This window comes from Microcaecilia unicolor, chromosome 7, assembly GCF_901765095.1.
Source record: "Microcaecilia unicolor chromosome 7, aMicUni1.1, whole genome shotgun sequence".
Lineage (NCBI taxonomy): Eukaryota > Metazoa > Chordata > Amphibia > Gymnophiona > Siphonopidae > Microcaecilia > Microcaecilia unicolor.
Window position 1 is genome coordinate 106,202,103 of NC_044037.1, and position 17,957 is coordinate 106,220,059.

Sequence of the window (17,957 nt, forward strand, 5' to 3'; positions counted from 1 at the left end):
TCATTTCTGATGCAGCCTTTCCTTCTCTCCCAAGTTCTTTGCAATAGTAACATCACAGACCCAGAGGGATACATCGAATCACCTGATTACTCAGGCTCCACTTACTATGGCGGGTTGGACTGTACTTACACGGTCACTGTCTACCTGGGCTATGGAATCGAGGTGCAGGTGAGAGAGGCATCCATGATGCAGTCATAGAAGGAAAAGCTCTGTATTCCTGTGCAAATAACTGTAATTTCTGTTCGTTCAAATATCTCAATTTATTGATGGGATGTGACCATTTATTAAGGAGTGTTAACGTGTTAATTGTAACTTATCATGGAAGCAAATTAGGAGAAGTAACTTATATGAGAATATGGAGAAAGTACTTTGATGTCCCATTAAAAAAAATGTTTTGGGTCCACTGTGAATCTTTCATCAGAGTGAAAGTGCTTAGTATTCCTTTGTTTTATATAGGAAAAAAAAATAAGCATGTTCAGATACCTAAAATAATGGTGTTATATCCTCAACATGACTAAATCTATTTAGGGCATGATATTCAGCCAGCAGCAATGAGTGTTTTGCTCACTGCCGACGGAATTATTCCCAGATATTCAAAGTCAGGCCCTGTCCGGGCTTTGGCTTTGAAAGTCCGTATTTTTTGAGCCAGCTAACACATAGCTGCTTAAGTCGATATTCAGCTCTTAAGTGTTCATGAGGTAGTGCATAAAAATAGAACAGACTTTTATGCGATAACATTTATGCCTATATCTGACTGCTTAAGGGCTGAATACCAGCCCTTAAGCGGCCAAGTGCTGACTCCACCTCCAACATAGCCAGCTTTGAGTTAGATGCTAACAATGAATTTCAGCTTAGTCAGTTAATTGCCACTGAAAATTAGCAGCTAGCCCTGACGAAGTGACTTAATCGGTCAGCTGCCAGCTAAATCTCTTTGTATATTGGCCAGTTAATGTCCTGTAAGCAGTGCTGTGCGGTATCATGTTACAAGTAATGCATTACTATAGTTAATTACTGTTCCATTGCTAATGGTAATGGCATGAGGATTACTATTAGCGTTACACTCTCCCGCTCTGCAGTCTTCCTCTCTCTTGCTTTCCTTCTCCCGCAACCCGGCATAACTCACTCCCTCCCCTCCCTTGAATCTGGCATCGTTTCATGCTCTCTGCCTCCACCCCCATCCCAGAGCAGCTCTGTTTCTGTGCTCTCCTCTGTTGTGACCTTTGTCTCATGGACTGTGAGCTCCTGCCCTCCAAACCTGCTTTAGATCAAAGCAAAAACATCTTATTACAACTCACAAAAATCTACACAGTACCAGAAAAGTGCGTTAGATTGCTAGCGGTGGCAACGCTCCACTCAGGCTGTGTCCTGCCAACCCATACCACGGGGCCTTTCCTCTGCCAAATCCCACCTACTGAAAACAGGAAGTCACATCACAAGGGTGGGATCTGGCAGAGGAAAGGCTCCGCGGTATGGGTTGGCAGGACACAGCCTGAGTGGAGCGTTGCCACCGCTGGTGATCAAAAGTTTTCTGGTACTGTGTTGTCTAGATCTCTTTGTGAGTTGTAATGAGATGGTTTTGCTTTGTTTTGGGAGGCCCATGTGGTCAGTGCTGGATGGAAGTGTTACTGTCGTCTGTTGTTGGGTCACAGCTCAGATGTGTGGACTCGATTCCTCTTTCCTTGTGCCCTTTACCAACACCGCCTTTTTGCCATTAGAATTGCCAGTGCTAATCCTACCACCATGTTGTTTTTGTTGACCCAACAGTTAATTCTGTCTATCTAGGATGCCACTGCTGTCTGCTGGACCATTATGGGAGCTGCTTTCTCTAATTTAGTGAGAGTCAGAACAGTCCTAGCTCACAACTTGATTGTTCTACCTCGTAGCTCTGGCTCCATCCTTCTCATTTAGCCAACCTTAATTCTTCCCCCATGTGACCATGCTGAAGCCTACATAATGAGAATACAGGATGTAGCTTTATTGCCATAGCCCCAAAATGTTCTCTTCATTAATATTTAGCTTGTGGTTATGAGACTTTAATTCATTAGTCAAATGTATTGATTGTCATATTGTGGGAAAAGATTAATTAGCCCCAGAGGAAGAGTTATAATTGGACTAAATGCAACTCTACTTATAGATTTCTATTTTAATCTTCACATCACAGCTTTGGAATGATGAAACCATTTTTTTAGGTTTTTGGCATAACTGATCTGTAGGAAAAGGAATTCTAAAGGCTATGTAGATAACCACTCTAGAGTGTTGCTCAACTGAATGGACGTGGGTGACCAAACTCGAATAGGTGGGAATGAGGCTGGATGACTATTTTGTGATAGTATCAGTGGTGCTGCTTGTAAATACCAAGATATGATGTGCTTCTTGTTAAACAGCAATCATAAACAATGTTGTATGTATATTGTTTTAGTGTTCAGCACCCGAACCTTAACAACAGTTTTGCTGCCTCGTGATTGTCGATTATTGTGTACCCTCATGTAGTGTTGAATCCATCACATATGTTTAATGCAAAAGCTGCTTTTTTAAACTATGTTCATTTGATTGAATAAAACTGTTGCATTCATGTCATGTTCAAAAGTAACTGAAAAATAATTAGTTACTCTAAACCGGTAACTGTAATCAGTACTTAACTACTTTCCTAGATGGATAATTTCATTACTGTAACTACTTACTTTAAGCAGAGAAGTAAAAATAGCTGTAATTAATTACTTTTGATGAGTAATCAGCACAACACATTATGCAGCCCAGAGAAAGGCTCTATGTTGGCAAGTCTGATGACGTGGAGGGGCATAATCGAACGGAAACGCCTATCTCCATGGGCGTTTATCTCCGAGAACGGGTCCGTGAAGGGGTGGGCCGAACAGTATTTTCGAAAAAATGGACGTTTTTGAGCTGGGCGTTTTTAGTTTCCATTATCGCTAAAAAAAAACAAATGCCCAGCTCAAAAACGTCCTAATCCGAGCCATTTGGTTGTGGGAGGGGCCAGGATTCGTAGTAGTGCCAGGACACCAACTGGGCACCCTAGGTCAGTGCGGTGGACTTCAGAAAAAGCTCCCACATGCATAGCTCCCTTACCACGGGTGCTGAGCTCCCAACCCCCCTCCCCCAAAACCCACTACCCACAAATGTACAACTCTACCATAGCTCTTAGGGGTGAAGGGGGCACCTACATGTGGGTACAGTGGGTTTTGGAGGCCTCCCATTTACCAGCACAAGTGTTACAGGTGGGGGGAGGGGGGTGGGCCTGGGGCCACCTGGCTGAAGTGCACTGCGGTACCCACTAAAAGTGCTCCAGGGACCTGCATACTCGCAGGCCTCTAGGACTGGTTGCTGCTATATAACATTGGCACACCAGTTGACACCTGAAGACTAATCTCTCCGAAAACGTCCTTTATTGGAATAACCGCATTTACTCAAAGTTAACTGCAGATCAGAGGTTGTGCCCCACTGGCAACAAGTCTCCCTGGTACTGAGATTAGCAGTAGGTCAGAGCTGGCAGAATGCTGTACAATGCCCTCTTTCAGCCACATTCAAGGTAAGAACTAAGTTCTCTAACGTGGCTAACACAAGAAAGGGATCTAAAACTGGCTTACAAAAATGGCCACTACTGCATGGACTACAACAGGAAACACAACAGGGCACACTCTGACCCAGTAGGCATGGGGGAAAGCACCATGGGAGAAGAGCCTACCAACTACCAACATCGTGAGACTGTAACACAAGCTAATGAAATCACGGAGCCCAATACCCTACACCCACCACAATGCAATGCTGATGTGACCCTGTACTGCACCCGAGAGCCTCAGCTGACCCAGGGAAAGGCTGTGACAGGATCGAACACATTCTGCTGTCATGGAGGTGGGTACGGCATTTGAGGCTGGCATACAGGCTGGGAAAAAAGTTTGTAAAGTGGGTTTTTTTTGGTGGGAGGGGGTTAGTGACCACTGGGGGAGTCCGGGGAGGTCATCCCCGATTCCCTCCAGTGGTCACCTGGGCAGTTGGGGCACTTTTTTGGGACTTGTTCGTGAAAAAAAGGTCCAAAAAAAGTGACCCAAAATCACGGGAAAAATACCTTTTTTTTCGATTATCAGCTAAAGACGCCCATCTCTCCTCGGCCGATAACCACGCCCCAGTTCCGCCTCCGACACGCCCCCGTCTACTTTATTCGTTTCCGTGACGGAGTGCAGTTGGAAACGCCCAAAATCGGCTTTCGATTATACCGATTTGGGCGCCTTTGCGAGATAAACATCTATTTCCCGATTTAGGTTGCACTATAGGTGTTTTTCTCTTTCGAAAATAAGCAGGTTAGTAACTCTGCTATCCAGGAGATCAGATTCAATATTTTAGTCTGTTTTGTGGTATGATAGAGCTCGATGTACTATGGGATGAGAAATTCTTTTGCAAGTGGAGCCATGTATGCAAAAACAGCAAAACCTTGCAAAAAATTTGAGCCCCTTGAGGGAACTTTCATTCGCAGCCCGCTATGTGCAAACACGTACTGACATTCTGCATTTATGAGCTGCTGGGGTGCAATGTGATGCAGAGCACTCATTTATACACAATTCAATGAAAACCAGCATATAAAAGTATGTTTGCAAGCTGGTTTGTGGAAAAATGATAACAGTGAAGTTTAGTTATATAAAATTATATATTATATATATAATATATATATTATATAAATTAAAGTTATGTCTAATTATATAAAATACTTCAAGCCCAGATGGGTTCACGGGTGAATTCTACAAGTTATTACCCCCAAAAGCATTGGGAGCGATCCATGCATTCTTGGAGGAGGTGGTTGAGAATGGAGAATTCCCTTTACATAGTAACAGGGCACTTATAACTCTATTACTGAAGCCAGGCCGACCAGAAGACCGGGCTGATTCATATCGCCTGATCTCGTTATTGAACTTAGATGTTAAGATCTTAGCCAAGATATTGGCAAACCGATTGGCAAAGTGCCTACCTCAGCACATAGGGCCGGAACAAGTGGGATTTGTTAAAGGGCGCCAATCAGTGGTTAACGTACATCGTCTATTATTGGCAATGGCTCAGAGCAAAAAAAAACAACAGCTCTGCAGTTCAAAAGATGAAATAAAATTAAAAAAACACTTGCAGCATTTTCTATGGCGGGGGAAGAAAGCAAGACTGCCTCTCAGTGTTTTACAAGTGCCAGCTGAATATGGAGGATTGGGCCTTTTAAGCATATGTCATCTTACTGTAGCCAGTGGTATGAGGCATATCACTGATTGGTATCGCGCCACATCAGATTTTTCAGCTACTTCAATTGAAGCAACATTAACTCAAAATACTCATTTTAGCTGTTTACTGCATACTGGGGGCGGAAGTGTACCCAACTTCCTCTATATTTCCAACAGCTAAGGCAATATGGCGATGGATTTGCAGACACCATCTTTCTCAGCAAAGACTACTCCATATATAACTATTTGTGACAATCCAGCTTTTCCCCCTGGAGTAATATATAAACATTTCGCAGATGGCGAAGGAAGGGGCTAGTTTATTTGGCACATGCCTTGACGGAGGAAGGACGGCTTAAGCCTTTTGTGGAGTTACAGAAGGAATTTTCACTGCCACAGACAGATAACTTCCATTACCTCCAATTAAAACATTATATTGCCAGCTTACCTTGGGAGAACTTGACCGAGGATGTTCAAGAGGAATTGGCTTCAGCGTATTCCCTAGGTGCACAACAGAAAGTGTTGTTGTCCATACATCACAGGCACATAAGAGATACTGCAACCGAATTAGACTTTTTTAAGTTTGCCCAATTATGGAGTACAGATCTGGGAATATCTCTTTCAATGGAAGTGTTTAAGACCCATGTGTTGTCTTTGCGCATGACTTCTATGATAACGGCCCATTGGGAAGTACAATATAAGTTCGCATTGCGCATGTTCATTTCTCCACGGCGGGCCTTCCATATGGGAGTATCACTGGATGGAGCATGCATGAAGTGTGGCATGCAGGGTGCACTATTGGGTCATATGTTCTGGTTTTGCCCCAAAATATCTAGCTTTTGGAAGACCCTTCTAAAACAGATTTTGAAAATATGGGCAATTGGATGGCATTATGATCCACTGTTGTTGTTCGGGCAGCCCTGCCTGGGTCCACGGGTGCTGCAGGATTTCGGCATTTTGCTTTACGAGCTATTATTAGCTCTCTAATCACACTCCATCACTCCAGCAATGGCGTTGTCAAATGATACAGTTAATGAGACTGGAAAGACTGGCAGTGGATAACAAATCAACCATTAAAGAACTACTTTTCAATGTAGATGGTCACCTTTTTGGATGACACTTACTCCTACAGCAAAAGGAATGTTATTAAACATGTAATTACTGACATTGTATATAGCGACAATTTTTAATACTGAGAAAGTGATATTGAGAAAGGGCAAGGGAAGGTAGATGGGGTTGGGGAGTGAGGGTGGGGACATGTATAATTTTTCCATTTCTTATTATTTTGTATTGTGTTTGTTGTGATATTTAATAAAAAGATGTGAAACATAAAATAAAGGAACATTCATTTTAACAGACAAAAACAAGGATAAAACAGTAATAAATAAAATAAATAAAGGAAGGGCAGGCATGGCACAACATAGTTAAAAACCTGATAACAAGGCACAATACTCAGCATTTTGCTGATCACCACAAGCATTATATCCAGAAATTCAGGGGCCCTTTCACCAAGCTGCGATTAAAAAGGGCCCTGCAGTAGTGGCAGGGGCCATTTTATCTGTGTGCCAGGGCCCTTTTTACAGCAGCGGGTAAAAAGCCCATAAAAAAGACGTGGCCAGGCGGTAAAATTATTCTTACTGCGTGGTCATGCGGGGGTGGGGGGGTGAGGGGGAAGCACTTACTGCCACCCATTAAGGTGGCAGTAAGGGCTCCAGCTGTAACCTGGCAGTAACCGGGTAGCGATTACCACCAGGTTAGCACTGGGCTAGAAAGTTTCCATAGGACTGGAAATGGGGCACGCTCAAGGCGAAACTACTGCCAGTGGTTGTGTTGGGCCAGTGGTAGTTCTGGGTTGCTGTGCGGCAATCCTTTAGTAAAAGGGCCCCTTAATGATGGGCCATGTCCAAGCTTTGGCTTTGAATTTCCAGGTATATGGAGCTGGCCAATTATAGCTGGTTAAGTGACATATTTGACACTTAATCAGATATAAATAACCGCATAAAGACAGGACTGCTTTTTATATGTTCATATTTATGCGGTTAACTTTAATTGGTTAAGTGCTGACTCTACCCCTGGAATGCCCCCAAAGTAACTAGTTCTGGGTTGGGCGCTAACTGGTCATTTTCAGCGGCACTATCCAGTTAAGTGCTACTGAAAATGCCCAGTTAGCCTCTGGCCGTTTAAATCATTTTGAATATCAGGCTCATAGTTTCCAGTTGAAATGCAATTAACTGAACACACAAGGAAAGAGAGCTGTGAATAGTGGGAACATTTTTAAAAAACCTTAAGGCATACTGGTCCTGGAGATTAAAGGCTCAGTATCCCTGGGTCAGACATCTGAGCCATCCAGTCCTAGAAATGAAAGATTATCTATTGTGGTGCACACCTTTTCAGTTTTCTATAAATTTAATGAAATGTAGAGAATAAGTTTTGTTTTCTTCCATGTCAGGTACAAAGCCTGAACCTCTCTAAAGAGGATTCACTGACAGTGGAGGGCCTGGGAGGAGACAAGCCCTTAGTCCTGGCCAATGAGTCCTTGATGGTTGAGGGTCAAGTGATCCGCAGTCCAACCAACCGCATCCTGATCCACTTTCAGAGTTACCATGCAACCTCTCCTGGTGCCTTCAGACTACACTATCAAGGTAAGGGGGGGGGGGGCACCTAACTTTTGGATCCATTTATAAGTGTGAAAAATGTCTGGGGGGAACCCATTGGAGAGATCTACTCTTTGAGAAATAAGCCCAAATCAATAAACCATACGAGTCTTTTCTGAATACTTACCCCAAGAGATAACAACCAGTGGGAAACTGGGCAAAACAGAAGCACCTTCCAAAATATCATATGGTGTCATAACTACTGATAATAAAGGGTCTAAACCAGGGATGTCAAACTTCAATCCTAGAAAGCCACAATCCAGTCAGGTTTTCAGGATATCCTTAAAGAATATTCATGGAATATCTATGTGTGCACTGCCTCCACTGTATGCAAAAACCTCATAATTCATTAAGGATATCCTGAAAGCCTGACCAGTTTGTGGTTCTCCAGGATTGTAGTTTGACACCCCTGGTATAAACCAAACTTTCCATCAAAACAAAAAATGGCTGCTGGCCAGGAAACTAAAACTGAAACTTCTCTTTCCATGATAATACTGAGCTTTTAACTGCTTAAGGTACAAACAGCAGAGAGTCATTGACAGAACAAAAGAAACAGAATGGAGGTAACATCCCTGTCAATGCCATTATCTTTAGTTTAAAGGAGAATGGGTGTCTGTCTTTGTCCTCTCCTGTACTCCTTCTGTTCCTTTTGCAATGTGTCAGGTGGGGACATTATGTGGGGCATGCTGAAGGGGCCTGCCCCATTGTTCACCCCTTTGTGTGCAGCTTCAGTGTTGTCTTCTGTGCTATTGGATGTCTTGAGGTTGATGGCCTTGTTTGGTGGTCCTATAACTTATAACATATTTTGTCTTATATTGTTGATTATAAATCCTTCGGGGAAGACTAGTGCTAAAAATTTTTTTTTAATGTATTGCAAGTTTGGGGTTGGCTGAAAAAATGTGTTTGGGTTTATCGTGTTATCAAATGGAGGGGAACTAGTGGTGATTTCCCCAGTTTGGACCTTTACATTATATGGGAACAGCTATGTTCCTGCACTGTCTGTAAAGCATCCCTATTGGGTTCTTATTGAATTACGGCTGTTACATAGAGGGGCATTTTCGAACAGGGACACCCATCTCTAAGGGCGCCCATCTCTGAGGATGTCCCCGCGAAGGGGCGGGGTATCCCGTATTATCGAAACAAGATGGGCGTCCATCTTTCGTTTTGATAATACGGTCGGGGATGCCCAAATCTCAGAATTTAGGTCGACCTAAGAGATGGACGACCTCAGTTTTCGCTGATAATGGAAACCGACGACGCCCATCTCAAAAACGACCAAATACAAGCCCTTTGGTCATGGGAGGAGCCAGCATTCGTAGTGCACTGGTCCCCCTCACATGCCAGGACACCAACCGGGCACCCTAGGGGGCACTTTTACAAAAACAAAAAAAAAGGTAAAAGAGCTCCCAGGTGCACAGCACCCTTCCCTTGGGTGTTGAGCCCCCCCAAATCCCCCTCAAAACCCACTGCCCACAAGTCTACACCATTACTATAGCCCTAAGGGGTGAAGGGGGGCACCTACATGTGGGTACAGTGGGTTTGGGGGGGTTGGACGACTAAGCATTAAGCAGCACAATTGTAACAGGTAGGGGGGGGATGGGCCTGGGTCCACCTGCCTGACGTCCAGTGCACCCCCTAACAACTGCTCCAGGGACCTGCATACTGCTGCTTGGGAGGAGGGTATGACATTTGAGGGTGAAAATAAAAAGTTGTGAAACATCATTTTTTGTGGTGGGAGGGGGTTAGTGACCACTGGGGGAGTCAGGGGAGGTCATCCCCGACTCCCTCTGGGGGTCATCTGGTCATTTAGGGCACTTTTTGGGGCCTTATTCGTGAAAAAACAGGGTCCAGGAAAAGTGCCCTAAATTCTAGCTACAAACGCATCCATTATCGGCGAAAGGCGCCCATCTCTGTTCGGGTGATAACCACGCCCCAGTTCCGCCTTCACCACGCCTCCGACACGCCCCCGTCCACTTTGTCCGCATCCGCGACGGAGTGCAGTTGAAAGCGTCCAAAGTTCGGCTTTCGATTATACCGCTTTATTTGTTTTTGTGAGAAAGACGCCCATCTCCCGATTTAGGTCGGAACTTGGGCGTTTTTCTCGTTCGATTATAAGCTGGATAGTAACATAGTAGATGATGACAGAAAAAGACCCGCACGGTCCATCCAGTCTGCCCAACAAGATAAACTCATGTATATACCTTACCTTGATTTGTACCTGTCTTCTTCAGGGCACAGACCATATAAGTCTGGCCAGCACTATCCCCTCCTCCCAACCACCAGCCCCGCCTCCCACCACCGGCTCTGGCACAGACCGTATAAGTCTGCCCATCACTATCTTCGCCTCCCCACCACCAACCCCTCTTCCCCCCACCGGCTCCACCACCCAATTTCGGCTAAGCTTCTGGGATCCATTCCTTCTGCACAGGATTCCTTTATGTATATCCCACGCATGTTTGAATTCCGTTACCGTTTTTATCTCCACCACCTCCCGCGAGAGGGCATTCCAAGCATCCACCACTCTCTCTGTGAAAAAATACTTCCTGACATCTTTTTTGAGTCTGCTCTCCTTCAATCTCATTTCATGTCCTCTCGTTCTACCGCCTTCCCATCTCCGGAAAAGATTTGTTTGCAGATTAATACCTTTCAAATATTTGAACGTCTGTATCATATCCCGTTAAACCTAGTCTAGGAAACTATTTGGGAGATACTCCTTTGAAAGTGTCATTGTTACATATTAGGTAGGTGATGAAAAAGATAACTGTAACTTGTGATTTTAGTATTAGACAATGAAACTGTCATTGTTTAACTAAAACTTGACTGCGTGATCAAGAAACTATTGTTTGTTCTATAAAAGACTATTCCTTATCTAAATCCATCTGGGAATATTCAGTGGGAGGTAATATTCGCTGATAGCCAGTTAAGCGCTATTTAACTAGCCAGGAGCTGTTCCCGGCCGGTTAAATATTGCTAAATATCGGTGGGAGGGTGACTAGTGTTGAAATAGAAAATCCAAATTGTGAAGTTCAGTTTCCAGCCTATTTTACTAAAGGCCCACTGAACATGGAGGGGCCGATATTCAGACCATAGGAGTTAGACTGGCTAACTCCCACGGTCGGCATAAAGCTCGGATATTCAATGCCGGGCCGTTTCCGGTGACCGACATTGAGTATCTGTTTTATTTTTGGCCAGTATTCAGACTTAGCTGGTTATCTTTAAACCAGTCAAATATATACCAAGTTTTCACGAAACCCAGTGTAAAAATCAGTGGATAGCCAGTTATATTGGGTAATATAACCAGCAATCTGCTAGCTGTTAACCAGGGATATTCATTGAGGAATAACCGGTTATCCCCCGCTGAATATCGTCAGATAGCTGGTTAAGCGCTATTTAGCCAGTCAGTGGCCATTCTGACCAGTTAAATAGCGTTGAATATCGGGGGGGGGGGGGGGGGGGGAGTCTTTTTAAAAACATATATAGGGTGGGAAAATGCATATATATTTCTCTTATACATGCAGCAGGAGCTACCATTCTATAAAATACATGTTTACAAAAAAGAGCAGCCCCACTTAACAAATTGTATGAGCAAATGCAGGTGGTTGCACGTCAGTGCCAGTTATGACCACATATCCTATATAATAAAAAGCACCTTCAACATTCTGAAGCTAGCAGCCTTGCAGTGAAGCCTGAAGCCTGAGGTGTTCGTAGGCATCATAATAGCTCCGCCCACATTCTCAGCTGATTCCAAGGCAAGGGGAGGAGTAGGGAAACACGCGGAGCATCTGTGGAAGTTTCTGTGCGTGCGTCTGATGTCAGACGCACGCACATAGACTTCAACAGATGCTCACTCATGAAGCCACACCCCACAGCCAAGAAAGAACAGAACTTGATCCGTCAGCTTAGCAGAGGTACGCGACAGTTTCAGGGGAGGTATTTCGGAGGAAAGGGTGGTGTACAAAGGGTCGCGGTAGGGGGGTGCAGGGGACATTAAAGCAGAGGGGGGTTTTGAATGTGAGGGAAGGGGTAGTCTAGAACGCGGTGGGAGGGGCTTGACGGTCCTTGAACTGGGAGGGAGGGACATATGTGTGGGTGGGTATGTGGATGTGCTTCGGGTGGGGCCCTTGAACTGGGAGGGAGGGGGGTCTGCAACTTGGGAGGGAGGGAGTTCTCAGCAAGGAAGGAAGGAAGGGAGGGAGAGGGGTATGGAACTCGGGAGGGAGGGGGAGGGGTATGGAAGTTGGGAGGGAAGGAAGGGAGGATGGGTGGGAATTTACCTTGCTAGCGCCCGTTTCATAGAATTTCGAAATGGGCCTTTTTTACTAGTAGATATATACAAGCCCTATTCCAGAAAATTATACATATCAGACCTGCCCATTAAGGAGCCAAGCTCCCAAAAGGCAAATGTTTGCATTTCAAAGATGATATAAAGAGCTCTAAGCCCAGTTGCCCCCTCAAACATTATTTAAGCCCTGGCCCAAACAAGCACTTTGTTGTCACTCATGTGTGCCTTGGAGGAGGTGCAAAAGCAATTTTTGGACTGCCCACACCATACCTGGTGTCAACACAAAAGACGTAGTAGTGATCCACGGAATGTAGTGTGAAGTAAAACAATGGACTGAATAGGCTAACATGCATACTTTTATTAAAATGGCACAATGTGGCCATATTTCACCTATTGCAGGCTGCTTCAGGGGCAGTGACTAAAAGGGAACTATCAAGTGCACTATGCACTATTCTATAATATAATATGTAAGTGCTATGCCACATAAGTGCAAGGGGTGTGCAAACATGGGTGAAGCATGAGTAAACAATGGGCTTGGTGCCAACTTATGTGAATAAATTATAAAAAGCTGTAAGCTATACACACTGTATCATACACTTAGGCGTGCCAACTTTCGCCAACCATAGACCTGGCATAAGTAGTAGGCGCATTGATGTTGACGTACACTAGTATTCTTTACTGGAATTTTGGCACCAAGATGCCATTACAGAATTGGTAGAATTGCCCCATCAGTGTAAATTGAAGGAGGGTATTCACAGGGGAGGGCCATGGGCAGGACATAACATATACATGCATAACTTATAGAAGAGGGAAAGTAAAGGGGATGGGATTTGATATACCACCTTTCTGTGGTTACAATCAAAGCGGTTTACATTTTATATACAAGTATTTATACAAGCGTTGGAGGGTTAAGTGATTTTCCCAGAGTCACAAGGAGCTTTAGTGGGAATTGAACCCAGTCCCCTGGTTCTCAGGCCATTGCTTTATCCAAAAGAACATGAGAACATAATCGCTGTCATATTGGGACAGACTGAAGGTTCAACAAGCCCAGTATCCTGTTTCCAACAGTGGCCAATCCAGGTCACAAGTACCTGGCAAGATCCCAGAACAGTAAAAAAAGATTTTATGCTGCTTATCCTAGAAATAAGCAGTGGATTTTTTCCAATTTCATCTTAATAATGGCTTATGGACTTTTTGGGGGGGAAATAATCCAAACCTTTTTAAAACCCTGCTAAGCTAACTACTTTCACCACATTCTCTGGCAACGAATTCCAGAGTTTAATTACACATTGAGTGAAGAAATATTTTCTCCAGTTTGTTTTAAATTTGCTACTTAGTAGCTTAATTGTGTGCCCCTTAGTCATAGTATTTTTGGAAAGAGTAATTAAGTGATTCACACCTATCCATTCCACTCCACTCAATATTTTATAGACTACTACTACTACTACTATTTAGCATTTCTATAGCGCTACAAGGCATACGCAGCACTGCACAAACATAGAAGAAAGACAGTCCCTGCTCAAAGAGCTTACAATCTAATAGACAAAAAATAAATAAAGTAGGCAAATCAAATCAATTAATGTGAACGGGAAGGAAGAGAGGAGGGTAGGTGGAGGCGAGTGGTTACAAGTGGTTACGAGTCAAAAGCAATGTTAAAGAGGTGGGCTTTCAGTCTAGATTTAAAGGTGGCCAAGGATGGGGCAAGACGTAGGGGCTCAGGAAGTTTATTCCAGGCGTAGGGTGCAGCGAGACAGAAGGCGCGAAGTCTGGAGTTGGCAGTAGTGGAGAAGGGAACAGATAAGAAGGATTTATCCATGGAGCGGAGTGCACGGGAAGGGGTGTAGGGAAGGACGAGTGTGGAGAGATACTGGGGAGCAGCAGAGTGAATACATTTATAGGTTAGTAGAAGAAGTTTGAACAGGATGCGAAAACGGATAGGGAGCCAGTGAAGGGTCTTGAGGAGAGGGGTAGTATGAGTAAAGCGACCCTGGCGGAAGATGAGACGGGCAGCAGAGTTTTGAACCGACTGGAGAGGGAAGAGGTGACTAAGTGGGAGGCCAGCAAGAAGCAGATTGCAGTAGTCTAAACGAGAGGTGACAAGGGTGTGGATGAGGGTTTTGGTAGAGTGCTCGGAAAGAAAGAGGCGGATTTTACGGATGTTGTAAAGAAAGAAACGACAGGTCTTGGCGGTCTGCTGGATATGAGCAGAGAAGGAGAGAGAAGAGTCAAAGATGACCCCAAGGTTTCGAGCTGAGGAGTCAGGGAGAATGAGAGCGCCATCAACAGAAATAGAAAACGGGGGGAGCGGGGAGGTGGGTTTGGGGGGGAAAATGAGAAGCTCGGTTTTGGTCATATTTAATTTCAGGTGGCGTTGAGACATCCATGCAGCAATGTCAGACAAGCACGCTGAAACTTTGGTTTGGATGCAAGGTGAGATATCAGGGGTAGAAAGGTAGATTTGGGAGTCATCGGCATAGAGATGGTAGGAAAAGCCATGGGATGAGATTAATGAACCAAGGGAAGAAGTGTAGATAGAAAAGAGGAGGGGACCAAGAACAGAACCCTGAGGTACACCGACAGGCAGAGGGATAGAAGTAGAAGAGGATCCACCAGAGTGAACACTAAAGGTGCGGAGGGAGAGGTAGGAAGAGAACCAGGAAAGGACAGAGCCCTGGAATCCAAGTGAGGACAGGGTATCGAGAAGTATGCTGTGATCGACAGTGTCAAAAGCAGCGGAAAGATCAAGAAGAATGAGGATGGAATATTGACCTCTGGATTTAGCCAGTAATAGGTCATTGGAGACTTTAGTAAGCGCAGTTTCAGTTGAGTGGAGAGGGCGAAAACCAGATTGTAATGGGTCAAGAATGGCATGTGAGGAGAGAAAATCAAGGCAGCGGCGGTGAACAGCACGCTCAAGTAATTTGGAGAGAAAAGGAAGGAGGGAGATGGGTCGGTAATTAGAGGGACAAGTAGGGTCAAGTGAAGGCTTCTTAAGGAGAGGTGTGACCACAGCATGTTTAAAGGCAGCAGGGACAGTCGCAGTGGAAAGTGAGAGGTTGAGAATGTGACAGATAAAAGGAATAAGAGTAGGAGAGATGGCATTAAGAAGGTGGGTGGGAATGGGATCAGAGGAACAGGTGGTACATTTTGAGGAAGAAAGGAGAAGTGTAGTTTCCTCAATAGTAACTTCAGGAAAGGAGGAAAGGGAATGAGGGGAAGGAGAGAAAGGGGAACGGACTAGTGGAGGGAGAGGTGGTGAGGTAGAGAAAGCAAGGTTTATCTTTTGAACCTTGTTGTGAAAGAATACAGCAAGGGTCTGAGGAGATAATGAAGGGGGAGTTGGGGGAGGGGGCACCTTGAGGAGAGAGTTCAATGTGGTGAAGAGAAGTCGAGGATTAGAGCCAAGACCTCTATTATATCTCCCCTCAGCTGTCCCTTCTCCAAGCTGAAGAGCCCCAGTCACTTTAGCCTTTCGTCATGGGAAAGTCATCTCTTTCCATTTATCATTTTCGTCACCTTCTCTGTACCTTTTCTAAATCTGCTATATCTTTTTTGAGATGTGGTGACCAGAATTGCACACAGTATTCAAGGTGCAGTTGCACCATGGAGCGATACAAAAGCATTATAACATTCTCATTTTTGTTTTCCATTCCTTTACTAATAATTCCTAACACTTTATTTGCTTTCTTAGCCCCTGCTGCACACTGAGCAGAGGGTTTCAACGTATCATCAATGATGACACCTAGATCCATTTCCTGGTCGGTGACTCCTGATGTGGAACCTTGCATCACGTAGCTATAGTTTGGGTTCCTCTTTCCCACATGCATCACTTTGCACTTGCTCACATTAAATGTCATCTGCCATTTGGATGCCCAGACTCCCAGTCTTGCAAGGTCCCACTAGACTACTCCTTCACTCCAAGCTACTACTCATGTTATGCATGAAGTTGATATCTTTTTTGGAGAGATTACATTGGTTGAATATTTGGTCTAGGAGTAGATGCTCTTTTCTATCATTTTATTGCATTCTTTTATTCCTTCTTATTTTTTAATTTTTTATTGTAAACCACTTTGATTTTGTGAAAATGGTAGTATGTTAAGTTTTGTAAACTATTAAACTATTAAATTATTGCATTTAAGCATGTGCATCTGGGCTTGCCACTGACATGGTATCAGTAGGGACGCCTAAATGTAGGCACGTAGATATTGACTTAGGCTTGTATTTTAGAATAGAATCTTGGTGGCCAGATGCCATTATAGAATTCTGGCTCAGTCTAACTCTAACATTTATTTATTTATTGATTAGGATTTATTTACCGCCTTTTTGAAAGAATTCTCTCAAGGAGTTTTACAGTAAGAACAGATCAAACATAAGCAATACATTAGAGCAGTAAAAATATTCAAATAAATAAATATTCAAATAGTAAAATAAAGGTAAAAGAAAATGAGAGAAGAATTTCAGCCATATTCACTATAGGAAACAGTAGAGAAGAGTACTGTGCGCCAGAAGCATAGCCAGGTTTTATCATTAGGGGGAACAGACTTTTTTTGTAAAATAGGCACCGATGCGAGGCTGAAAGGACAATCCACATAGGCACCATTTCATTCAAAATTCATTTGGGGAGCCACCACTCCCCTTGCATTCCTCCTAGCTATGCCTCTGCTGTGTGCTCCAGATCCCTGCTCAAACCGTTCTGCCAAACTCCATCTGTCTCTCTGTTAAATCAATTGCCAAAGACATCATTAAGGAAGCCTTTAAGTTTTTCCTAAATCATAGATATGAAAGTTCTAGACACAGATAGCTAGGTAGGTGTTTCCAAAATGAAGGACCTGTAACAGTAAAAATTGAATCACAAATTGAGTCTAACCCCGTGATATTCAAATGCATTTAACTGGCCAGGATCAACACCTGGCCGGTTAAATGCCCCATAGCTGGCTATCTGGCGATATTCAACAGGAGATAGCTGGCTATCTCCCACTGAATATCACTGGTTAGTGGCTAGCAGATAGCTGGTTATATCGGCCGACATAACCGGCTATCCACCAATTTTTCAGCCCCACTTTAGCGGCTATATTTGGTCGCGTAAGTTTGAATATCAACATAGCCGATGATCTTAACTGGCTAAAAATAAACTGGATATTCAATGCCAGTCATCGGAAACAGCCCGGCATTGAATATGGGTTTAGTGGTGACTGCAGGTTAACTTCTGCGGTCTAAATATCAGCCCCTAAGTGAACATGTTTAAATGTAGGCACTGCCAGCACATTTTGTTGTGAAGAGCACATGCAATGATCTGGGTGATGAATAAGGTATCAGAAACTTATCAGAGAGGTTGGTATTCCAGAGTGATAAATTCTATAAACCAAAGTCAAAATCTTGAACTTATCTTACACAAAATAGGGAACCAGTGCTCGTCCATCAGTAATGTTTATGGTTATTTCGAATTTGCTTTACCACCTTTACTAAGCAGACTAAGGCAGTGTACAGGTGAAAAGGAAACATGGAAAAGAACTACAATTTCATGTCAGGAAAGCACAAGACACGATCAGTGTGATATCAGTTAGTGGAGCTCTTCCAAGTATCTGTTGAAGAAATGCAATCCTTTCTAAAGGACAAAAAGCTAAGACCTGTCTTTTCACGCTGTGCACCTCGTAGTTACTTAAAAAGGCAAAAGGAGTGGTATCACATTGGTTATACCAGGTAATAAATGCATTTTTGTCAGAAGGGAATTACATGAGTCATTGAAAGCAGCTGCAGTTTGCTCTTTATTAAATATGTTATTTTTAGATCCTAAAGATCTTCATGTTTGTTTGA

At 43.8% G+C, this 17,957-nt stretch overlaps 1 protein-coding gene across 1 annotated transcript in view; it reads left to right on the forward strand.

The window, feature by feature from the left end:
- The window catches only part of SEZ6L2 (seizure related 6 homolog like 2), a 104,122-nt gene that overhangs the window by 19,973 nt on the left and 66,192 nt on the right, over positions 1–17,957 (forward strand). The window contains exons 5-6 of the mRNA XM_030210802.1: positions 35–168; positions 7,657–7,849. Of these exons, the coding sequence (XP_030066662.1) occupies positions 35–168; positions 7,657–7,849 (327 nt within the window). The remainder of the gene's footprint in view (positions 1–34; positions 169–7,656; positions 7,850–17,957) is intronic.